The sequence below is a fragment of the Cervus canadensis genome, chromosome 1 (assembly GCF_019320065.1).
Source record: "Cervus canadensis isolate Bull #8, Minnesota chromosome 1, ASM1932006v1, whole genome shotgun sequence".
NCBI lineage: Eukaryota > Metazoa > Chordata > Mammalia > Artiodactyla > Cervidae > Cervus > Cervus canadensis.
The window spans coordinates 71,288,397-71,300,472 of record NC_057386.1 but is presented as its reverse complement, the minus strand read 5'-3'; the positions used below and the strand labels follow the sequence as shown (position 1 = coordinate 71,300,472).

Genomic DNA, 12,076 nt, shown 5'->3' with positions numbered 1-12,076 from the left:
GCCTACTTCTTGGTTCAACCATACATGTGGTGTATTGTACATATGCATGACCAGGGAGAGGGGGGTATTTCTTTGTTGCTTTGAGTCTAGCTACTTCTCTTTTTCTTCTTTTTCTTTTTAAATTTACTGAGGTATGGTTGATTTACATTACAGCTACTTCTCTTAAAGCGCAAGAGACAGAGTCACTTAGGGCACTACGTCATACCTGGGATAACACATCTGCTCTTTAGGTTTTCAAAGTCACTAGACGCTGCAAAACCAGAGGTTAAGAGTGACTTGACTCTCTTAGTCTGTCTGATGTTATGTAGCCTCTGATTTTGATTTCAGGATTTGGGTCTTTTTAAATCAGGACTTCTGGGGATTATCTTTGGCAACTATATGCTTAGCAGAAAAGTCTGATTATCTTGGCTGCCTCATGTCACATAACAACACGTAGTCCCAGACACCCAGTGGTTTTCTTAGAGTGGGTTGCTTTCTTTATGGTAATCAATTTACTTGGCCCAGCTGTCAGGCACTTGACTGCCCAAGGAACAACTGGAAATAGGACTTGAGCCACAAGGAAGGGAGAAAACTCAGATTTTCCTAAACACACAGTGAATGAAAAGTTTTGCCTGGTCACTAACACATCTGTGTTTTCCTCATGAAACAGAAATGTCAATTTGGAAAACAATATAACTACAGAGGTTTCTCCACCCAGGAAAGTTTCACATGATATCTGACCTGGCCATGAGCCCAACATCCATCGTGAAGGACTTAACATAAATTAATTTAAAACCGGAAATGAGGCAGCTGACATTATTGACTAGTTTCCTCTTGTTAATTTAAGGAAAAGATTGAAAGGACCTAAGATATGGCAGATGACAGCACTGAAAAGTCATAGAAATAAGTAACAGAGAATAAAAATTCTCTTATTCCACATTTTAGGTATTCCTTGGGTCGAAACTGAAAGAAAGGGGGAAAATGTATGGTAATGCATGGGACATACTTTTCTCATCCAACTCTTCTGCACCATATGGATTCTCCCCAGGGGAACAGAAGACCATAAAAGAAAATTAGCAAGGCAGGGACTCCCACCCATAGGAATACCTGTTGGGATCTCAGATGAGAAGCAGCACTGACTACCTGCATAGACGCTACTCCTGTCTATACGGGGACAGGACACACCACAGGAAAGGGGGGCCTGAGGACCCAGACAGGTCCTCTCCTCAGATGCCTTTTAGGGCAGAAACACTGAATTGCTAAAATTATAACTTGAGGAAACGCACCTTAGGAGGTTTTCTTCCTAACATCTTCCTTCTCCCAAGAGCACCAATCTGTCCATGATTAGAAACCCTAATGCCCACTTTAAACCTAGTAAAAGGTGAGGTCTCTTTACCTTTGTGGCTTAGGAATGAAAAGACACTTGTTATTTTTAAGTCACACTCCCTATTTTTAGGAATGACTTGGAGACTTCTTCACAGTTTCCTGGCCACAGTCTGCTAGACTGTACAAGTATGAAGTTCCAAGTGCAAAGCACTGATTGAATGCATTCCACTGCCCTGGATTACTTCTGACTAGACCACAAGCATCTAGAAGGTAGGGACTGCGGTACATATTTCTTTAACCTAAGTCTAAGCACACAGAATGCTTGGGAAATTTTTTCAGAGCAAAACAATACTTATCTTAGTCTTCAAACAAGTTTTCATTTCCACAGCAAGAAGCAGAGGAGATGCCTTTGGAAATATGACCATGTCATCCATTCAACTATTGTCTTTTTTGTTTTCTTTTTTAAAATTTTTGGTTGCATCCTATGGCTTGCGGGATCTTAGTTCCCAGACTGGGGATCAAACCCGTGTCCTTGGCAATGAAAGCAAGAAGTCCTACCCACTGGACCGCCAGGGAATTTCCAATTCAACTATCGTGGAGCCCCACAGCATGTGTATTCACTAACACTCAACATAAGCATTTAGAAGAGCCATTACTGACCACAAATATCATTAAATGTGCATGGCTGCCTAGCCGTATTCTATTTCGGGGATCTCATTACTACCCAGGAAATGATTTCATACTTCATTGTCTCAAATCGCATCATCCAAAAGAATTAGGATAAAACGGTTTCCTTAGAGAACGTCTTTCCTTCTATCTTGTTTTTGCATATTATCTTTTGGGGCCACCCCAGCTTTCTCAGGTCACAATGCTGGCTACACAGCAAACTCTGAAATAGAAATACTACACACTAGAATCCTACCATTAGGAGGGGACAGGAGTCACTGTTGTAAGAGAGTTAAAGTCATAATATGTAAGTCCACGTTATCAGAGAAGGAGGAGAGAGCGTGTGACCTCCCTGAATTGACTGGAAAGCCAACAGATTACTGTATGTCACCAAGACCTTTTGACATAGGACGGAGGGTTCAAATTATGAAAGCATATTGGCCTGAACAAGTTTTTTTTTAAACTTGCAGCTTTTAGCAATTAGCACAACCTTGTGAGATCTCCCATTTACATAGGAGAAACTGTACCATCAGTTTAGAAAAATGGGGTGATAGTAAGGATGTAGTAATTGTATTATGCTTTATCTATAACAAATTATGTCCCCTGGAAGTTCCAGTGTGTTTTAAATTCACATCAAAGGAAAGAATTCTTAATCCCACCAACTGGCAAATACAGGAATTTCAACTGTTCTGATGCAATAATTTTAAGTAAATAATTATTAATTTCTTACTTTCCAACCTACCGGTCAACCAGAAACACGCAACTGCTGGTGAAATTACACTGGGAAGGGGTCTCACTAATACATTTCTTGCTTTCATCCTCCAAGCATCGTGAATTACAAAATGAATTTACCATCCTCCAAGTAGAATCCATACCAGAATTCTGAGTTTCTAAAAATTATCTTTAAGCAGCAATGAACTAAGGATGGGATATGATTTGGTAAGTAGTATTATTAACGTAACTTTTCCTTCTCTGTTTTTAAAGTCATACATTTGAATTTTATACTACATGTATGTTTCTTGCTGTGTGTGTGTGTGCTAAGTCCCTTTAGTCATGTCTGACTCTTTGCAACCGTAGGGACTGTAGCCCGCCAAACTCCCCTGTCCATGGGATTCTCCAGGCAGAATGCTGGACTGGGTTGCCATGTCCTCCTCCAGAGGCTTTTCCTGACCCAGGGATTAAACTTGCATCTCTTACATCTTCTGCATTAAAGAACCTACAGGCGGGTCCTTTACCACTAGTAACACCTGGGAAGCAAATACTTCAAAACACACTAAATTTTTCAAAACACACTAAATTTTTATCTGTTCTGAAGCTCATGGGACAGATAGGAGACTGGGTGGGAAAAGAAATCCAAAATACATGAATTTCAAATTCTAAACCAATCTGCCAAAATTGGATAAGCTGAAATGACATTTAGATACTAATAAAAATATTATTTGTCTCAAGAACTTAGATTAATTACTGTAATATTCCATTATGAGAAATTTCTATTTATAAAATCTCATTGCTACTCTATCACTAATCACTTCAAGTGCCATCTTAATGGTTTATTAAGTTCAGAAAAATATTTTTAATGGTTCGTAAAGAAAATAGTACAAAAACACCAAACAGTGCAAGGTCCTCTATTAGGAAAGAAAGATATTTTGATCAATTAACAGAAGTGCTTTGCATGTCATTAAAACCCATTTAAAATTATGACCTACATCATCTTAGAAAAGCAGCAGTGTTTCCCAACAATTTGCAGTCATAATCAGGAAAAGAGGAGTGTATTTAATAAGATAGATATACGGCTAACATCCACAAACTCATACATGAAACACATGAATTTAAGGCAAGTAATCCAGTCATTCCCGACTTTACCTTAATAATGCGATATTGCTGCCAACAGGCTAATGTAACCCATGGGTAGCCCAGCTGGCTTGCAAGTGATGGTATCAGTATGTGAATATTTTAGCAGAAATCAAGTACCTGATAGTTTCATGAGAAGTTCAGATGCTGCTTTGACCGACATATCCCGTCTCAGTACGTTGCCCTTTGCTTCCTGGGGCTTAAGCGTGTCCTCAGAGATGCTCGGGGCTGACACTTCCGACTCGGGGCTGAACACATAGCTGGACCGAGGCAATGTGACGCTTAGGGCCTCCTCTTCCTTAGGCTCCTCTTTCACTTTAAAATTGAGATTCATGGGCTCCTTCTGATTTGCAGCTGTCAAAAGAAGAAAGGGATTACATACATATACATATACGAGAGACCACTCCCGCTCTTGGCTACTCCCAACTTAATGAGGTTTGAAATGCAGGAACACGCCGAGCTAACACCGGAGGGACCACAACCCTATCAAAATAGGCTGAGCCCTTGGCACGAAAATACAAGACACTCCATGAGAGCAGGACTTAGGAGAGTGTGGACTTCGGAATCTTTGGAACTTACCGTATTTCAAGAAGTGCTGCCTCTACAAAGTGTCTGGGCGTTTTCTCTTTGGTTTCCCTCAATGTCTTCTTCGCTGCACATGTCACTGCCTCTCTGACCTCTTAGCACTCTCCCTACCTAACCCTGTTATAGAATAATGCATTCAAACAGTTACTCTGCCATAAAACACTGAATATAAACATGTTAGTCGCCCAGTCCTGTCTGACTCTTTGCGATCCCCATGGACTGTAGCCGGCCAGGATCCTCTGTCCACGTAATTCTCCAGGCAAGAACACCAGAGTGGGTTGTCATTTCCTTTTCCAGGGGATCTTCCTGACCCAGGGATTGAGCCTGGGTCTCCCCCATTGCAGGCAGATTCTTTATGGTCTCAGCCACCAGGGGAGCCCCTAAACATGAGTTCACAGCAATAATCCAAGCAAAAACCTAGACAGCAGTGGTCAGGTGGGGATGGAGAACCTGTCGAAGAGAAAAGCTCAGCACAGAGATGTGCTACTTTGGCCTTACCATAAGCTGACGCTACAGCCCCACAAAGGGTGGGGCATGTATTTGGCGCTGTCTTTCTGGTCTACATCGTGTAGCCCAAATTATCTCCTAGTCCACAATGGGCAGTTTTAAAGGAAAAAAAAATATTATTTTCTAAATGTAACTTTAGTTTTGCAGAGAAGCTGCAAAGATGATACAAAAAGTTCCCATACATCCTTCACCCAGAGTTTCCTAAAGTTATCATCTTACGTAACCATGGAGCATTTGTCAGAACGAAGCAATTCCCATTGCTGTGATCTAAGATCCAGACTGTAGTCAGATATCACCAGTTTTTCCACTAATGTCCTTTTCCATTCCTAGCATGGTTGGCTGGTGTGGCGTGTGTGGTCAGAGCAAAGCTGACTGGCCTATTATGGGATGGATTCTGTGGCTTGGCTATACCACACCGCACTACATACAACTTCCTGATCTTCCTTGGGAAAAACCAAGAAGGAAGGCAAGCAGCCTCATGTACCACTTGCCACTTTCACAGGCATCTCACTTCCTGTTAAACGGTCATAGTAGGAAAACTTTAGGTTGGTTATATTAGGTATACTGGTATTTTGAGAAAGAAGATCTCATCCCAATACAGAAATTTTAGAAATGCTTACGAAAATGAGCCTTGAGCCCACACCTGCTTAACAAAGAAAAAAATAAAAGGATAAATTGCCAAAGCAAACACCTATCACCCCCTGCCCACCCCCTGCCTCCAGCCAACACATAAGCACAAAGTCTTTTCTTTCTGTCTCATGCCCCACTAAGAACATTTATTCTGGAATCAGAAGTCCACACAGACCAGCATACTTGGAAAGTGGACCCCAGAAGGCTAAAGTGACCTTTAGAAGTTTTACTACCAGAAAAATAAAGTGTGTGTGCATGCTCAGTAATGTCTGACTCTTTGAGACCCCATGGACTGCAGCCCACGAGGCTTCTTTTTCCATGGCATTTTCCAGGCAAGAATACTGCAGTAAGTTGACATTTCCTTCTCCAGGGGATCTTCCCGACCCAGGGATCGAACCCACAGCTCTTGTGTGTCCTGCAGTGACAGGCAAGTTCTTTACCACTGCGCCACCCGGGAAGTCTAGACAGATAAACAGCTAGAACTAAAACCCAGGTCCATGGATTGTCCACTTTGTATCCCTTCCTACCTCCATCACACCATCCCTCCATCTCTGGTCTCTGTTAGACCAACACTTGACTGGAACTTGACCTTCACGTCTTGGCTAAAACACCACCTTCTCAATGAAGACCCTGACCATCCTCATCAAGACTGCAACCCCCACCCCACAGGACTCCCAATCTGTCTTACCCAACTTTACCTTTCCTTTCTACTCCAAAATGTTTATTAGTGGAAAACACTTCACTGTGGACTGAATTTTGTCTGCCCACCTCCCCAAATACATATATTGAAGGCCTAACTACCACTGTGACTGTATTTGGAGACAGGGAGGTAATTGGTTAAATGAGGTCATTAGGGTTGGGTGTGACCCTTATCCAATATGATTGGTGTCCTGAGAATAAAAGAGACACAAAAGATGTGCACAGCGAGTAAAGACCATGTGGGACACAGAAGAAGGCAGTCACCTTGAAGCCAAGGAGAGAGGCCGCAGGAGAAACCAAACCTGCCAGCACCTTGATCTCGAACCTCCAGAATGACGAGAAATACATTTCTGCTGCGTGAGCCACCAAGTCTGGGGTATCTTGCCAAGACAGCCCAACAGGAGAATCCATACTACATCATTTTCTTGTTTATCAGGTTAACCATTTATGGTCTACGTCTCCGATTCAAAGATAGAGGTTTCATGAAGGCGATGACCTTTATGGGATTTTATTTCTTTTTATTTTTTTACTTTCTCCCTCAAAAAATTCTTTTCATTGTGAAATAAAATGTCATTAAAAAATGTGCATAAAACTGATATGCAGAGCTCAACAAGTAGTTATAAAGTGAACGACACTGTAAAAGTCCTTTTGGGTCAAGAAATAGAAAACAGCCCTGTTTACTTAACAAACAGGAAGCTCGTGTGCCAGGTTGGTGGGCCTCTGGGCTCCGCTTTATGAAGAGAGCTATGCCTGTCATGGGCATCCTTCCTGAGGTCTGGGGAGTATGTCTGTGCTCAGTCGCTTCAGCCGTGTCTGACTCTTTGTGATCCCGTGGACTGCAGTCCACCAGTTTCCTCTGTCCATGGGATTCTCCAGGCAAGTATACTGGAGTGGGTTGCCATGCCCTCCTCCAGGAGACCTTCCTGACCCAAGGATGGAACCTGCATCTCCTGCACTGCAGGTGGGGTCTTTATCCACTGAGCCATCTGGGAAGACCAGAGAGTACGCTAAACCTTTCAAAAATGAGCTAGGATAGAGAGCAGATGCTCGCTGCATCCCGCCCACTTCCCATCATCACAGGCAATGGTCCTTCTTAAAATGCTGATGTACCTTGAGTGTGCAGAACAGGGCCTGGAACAACACATAGTAGGTACTCAACATATAGTGGTTGAATGAATAAAATAGGTTGGTCACAAATCAGTGATATCTGTTGGCACTCCATTATAACTCATGGTAAACAAGAACTATGACTTCCAAAATATTTTACTAAAGGCAATCAGAAGTGCTTTCCCAAGGTATCATTAGATCTGGGATAAAACTTCCCAGATAAAGCTAAAGGCTCTGCTACTACACTACAACTCCTCTGGAGGTGTTTCTGAATGATCACTTGGACTCTGGCATTACTAAAGGCAGAACCCAGAAGAATCTCCAGAAAAGTGCTGAAAATCTAGCCCACTGGGGACAACGCCATTGGAACCTGAACCCAAGAAGACCAAGCCGTGTCCAGAGCAATCTTCAAGCATGCATTTTGGACCTCTGCAGAAGGTAACTCCTAAGAGAATCCTGTTTGGTTAGCACATTTCTCCCCTTCCAACTACTTCCGGAGGGGTTTTTACCAGCCGTCTCCTCAAGTCTCTCTCACCTCAGCCTTTCCTCCAGAATCCTGCATAAAACCTTTTCCAAGAGTACCCCAATTTAGTGGACACAGAGTAATTAAATGGATGCTATCTATTAAGTCTGTAACTTCAGTTCTTTGGGAAGGAAAAATACAAAGTGAGTGGTTATGTATTTTTAAAAATGCTTTAGATCTGCATATTTTATTTTCGAAACTTTAAAAAATTCTAAGGTGAGGCTAGGAAAGAGATAAGAAACTGCTGGAGCCCTAGAAGCAAATCCCAACTATTGGAGAGGACAACCATTGAGCTAATGTTCTCTGAAGGTATAAGGTAGCTTTTGGGAGCATTAGTCAGAACACATGCTACATAAGATACAAGGGGAAAAAAGATATTTGGCATCGTTTGCACAACCCAAATTTAACAGAATTGCAATGACACTTAAAAAAAAATACACAAGCTGTATGTTGTTGTTTTTGTTGCTATTTTATAAATTTGCAAGGTACTTCATACCTGGTTTTCATTCTGACAATGTCAAGAATGGCATAAAATGAGCAATGTGCTAGGGAGATGTAAATGTAGCTAATGACATATCAAAAAATATGTGGGAAACCCTCATTCGTCCAAGTTTAATTTCCCAAACATTTGGGTCTAAATAGATGATATAAAAATAGCAATATGAAGGCTACACTGCTGTCTCTCAATTACCAGAAATATTTGCACTGAGAATAGTATATAAAGCCCTATATTTTAAAATTAATATGACAATAATTGCCATCATTTTTTACTATCATACTTTTAAAAAGCCTATTATCTTTTACAGAGAAAGGTGGAACTAAAGATGTTTTCTTTCTCTTTGGGGAAATTGCTAGAGAAAAGCAGTAATTTATGACTCACTGCCTAATCTTTGCTTCATTCTCACCACTAAGAAGATCTGTGCACATATGGAATTCAATTCATAAAGAACTTTCACAGCAACTGCCCTGACTTCTGTTTATGTATCTTAAAGCTTTAGACACTCTACTTAATGCAGCAAGGAAGCCCAACTAACCAAGAGACCCACTTCTCTCCCTGTTCAAGTATTTTGTGACCTGAGAAAATTATGACTAAAAATTAAGTATATCTGTTAAGTCAATGCACTCAACAGAGCTCGGTTGCCATTGAAATGAAATAAATCAGTTTTTTCTAAATCAGGATTTAGAAAGGATTCAAGATAAATGCTAGTATGGGAAGGGGATGGGGAAGCCACTGGGATAAAATGATTCCAAGTTTCTAATTCTAATAGGCCAGCATGCACGAGCTGTAAAAGGAACTGCCATTCTAGCGAAGTGTCCTCAGCATCATCAATACACACTGACCTTCTGTCTAAGCCCCTCCCATCTCTGACCCCAGGACAATGCTATATAGCTTCCTTAAAGACCGTTATTTGGAGACTTCGCTGGTGGTACAGTGGCTAAGACCCTATGCTCCCAATGCAGAGGGCCTGGGTTCGATCCCTGGTTGGGGAACTAAATCCCACACATCACAACTAAGAGACTGCATGTCACAACTAAAGAGTCCATGTGCTACAACTAAGACCCAGCACAGACAAGTAAGTAAAAAAATTTTTTTTAGCAAAAGACCACTATTTGTTTCAACGACACACACAACTAGCATTTGAATTGTTATACAGGAATCGCTCCTTCCATCAACCACAGGAGACAAGTATTATTACCATGTTCATCTGAGAAGTGAAGGAAGCAAGGCCCCAAGAGGTTAAAGGACTGACACCTTCAAATCAGACACTAGACTTTCAGGGTTTCTTGCTGAAAACGCACCCAAGCTCTCTCCTTTCTCTCCGACACAGTCCAAGTGCCTTTAAGGATACGGAGCCAAGCAGTTGCACCGTGGGTGTTGGACAGAAGTGATCTGGCGTGAGCTAAGCATCGTTAGTGAGAAATGAGGAAAGGGTGGGATGTAACCTGAAGGAAAGGGACATTTTCTGGTAGGGAGGAACTTTCTAAAGATTTAAGAGGGCGGAAGAAGAGTCTGCAACATGACTGCTTCTGTTTTGCCTTGTCCATTCCCTCTGGTGAAGGAGAATGACACTTTCCTTGAGTTTAATAAGACAGAGCACTCTTTCAGTTCGGAGTCTGGCAATTTTGTGACTACTGAGCTGCTCCATGAAAAAGTTAGGCCTCGTTAAGAATTTTATTTACCACCTCCCGCTAAAGCAGAGTCAAAGACTCTTGGACCAGGAAGGAACTGCAGATTGGTGGTTTTCAAAAAGTATCCCAAGGAACCCTGGGTCAAGCTTCAGGGGTTCCAACAAATATCGGTTTCAAAGTGAAGCTTTAAAAATTATTTAACTTAATTTAAAAGTTCATTTTAAAATGTGGAGCCTTAAAAAAAATAAATAAAAAATAAAATGTGGAGCCTTAACTCTGTTATATATAAAATGTCATCTTTCTGGAGACCACTGATAGCTTAACTTATGTTAACAAGTTAATTCAGTCCTGTGTATCACTTGTTCTTCCTGCCTCATAGGAGTGGCAGCATTTTGGTTATATGTGGTTTCCCCAATGGCTCAGTGGTACAGAATCCACCTGCAATGCAGGAGACACAGGAAACGCGGGTTTGAGCCCTGGGTCAGGAAGATCCCCTGGAGGAGGGCATGGCAATCCACTCCAGTATACTTGCCTGGCAAATCCCATGGACAGAGAAGCCTGGCAGGGGACAGTCCATGGGATCACAAAAGAGTCAGATACGAATAAAGTAACTGAGCAGACGCACAAATCTTTCCAAAAATTCAGGCCTATGCATGTAAAATGTACAATTATGGCATCAGTAGGGTCTATATGCATGCCTTAAATCAGGCTTTGTCAACCTCAGCAACACTGACATTCTGGGCTGGATAATTTGCTTTGGGGGCTATCCTATAAATAGAAGGAGGTCCAGGAGCATCCCTAGTCTCTACCCATTATATGCCAACAGCATTTCCCAGTCGTGAAAACCATTTCTCGAGACACTGAAACTACCCTCTGAGCACGCCTCTGGTGGAGGACCACTGTCTTAACCTAGATGTAGGAAACGAGTGTGTCTGCTGTGATGAAGCTTCCGATCATGGCTGACAGACAGAAACATGCAGACATTTAGATATACTTGGTGCTATCATTTATAGAGCACTTAATATGGGCCAGTATTTGGATTAATTTATCTGATCCTCTCAACAATCCCTTGAAGTAGTACTACCATTATCCCCACTGTGTAGATGAAAAATGAGACTAGAGAGATCAAATAAATTTTCAAATATCAGTTAACTGAGTAATGCATACTCGTGTGTGCTCAACTGTGTTTGACTCTTTGCGACCCCATGGACTGTAGCCTGCCAGGCTCCTCTGTCCATGGGATTTTCCAGTCAAGAATACTGGAGCAGGTAACCATTTCCTTCTTCAGGGTATCTTCCCAACCCAGGGATCAAACCCACATCCCTTGAGTCTCCAGCACTGGCAGGCAAATTCTTTACCAGTAGCACCATTGGCGAAGCAACTGAGTAATAATCAAGTAGTTAATATAGAATTATAGACGGCTTTAGTGCCTATTGAAAGTTTAGGATGTTTCGTGTCTGCCCTTTATTATGATAAGGAATAAGGGCAGTTGCTAAATGTGTCAACTTAAAAGCAAAAACTTTTTATTATCATACTCTCCTTTCAAGCAGCTGAACAAATTTAATTAAAAGGATCATGAGATTACAAGGCGAATTGTTAAAAATATTATCTCATTTGTCACAATGCCCTTGTGTAAATGATATTTCTTGAAGCTGCAATCAGCAAAATAAATTTATAGAAACATACTAGATGCTAACACTGCTCATAACACTCATCCTAACACTAATTTCATGTTCAGGGCTTATCACTTAGCAACTTTTTTCTAATTGTTGGACTTTTAGAAGAAATAAATATAATAAATGAGAACATAAAAGATAAAATTAAATTTTAAAATACATAAATTACGTATTTTTGTGCTTTATATATTGAGTCTGTACTTTAAGATTTTGCTTGATAAAAATGAATTCAATTGCTTAAAAACACACAAAATGAAAACCATTACTGTTTTTCAATCCATTATTTTACAATAAGAAAATACAGTCTCAGAGAATGATACGACCTTTTTAAAGTCATACAGCTCATTCATGATTCAGAATCAGAGCTCAACTCTCCAGATTACAAATCAGGGCTGTT

At 41.1% G+C, this 12,076-nt stretch overlaps 1 protein-coding gene across 9 annotated transcripts in view; it reads right to left on the bottom strand.

The window, feature by feature from the left end:
- The window catches only part of ZNF827 (zinc finger protein 827), a 186,520-nt gene that overhangs the window by 110,584 nt on the left and 63,860 nt on the right, over positions 1–12,076 (bottom strand). For all 9 annotated transcript variants that reach the window (XM_043485114.1, XM_043485107.1, XM_043485124.1 and 6 more), the window contains exon 5: positions 3,943–4,176. In XM_043485114.1, the coding sequence (XP_043341049.1) occupies positions 3,943–4,176 (234 nt within the window). The remainder of the gene's footprint in view (positions 1–3,942; positions 4,177–12,076) is intronic.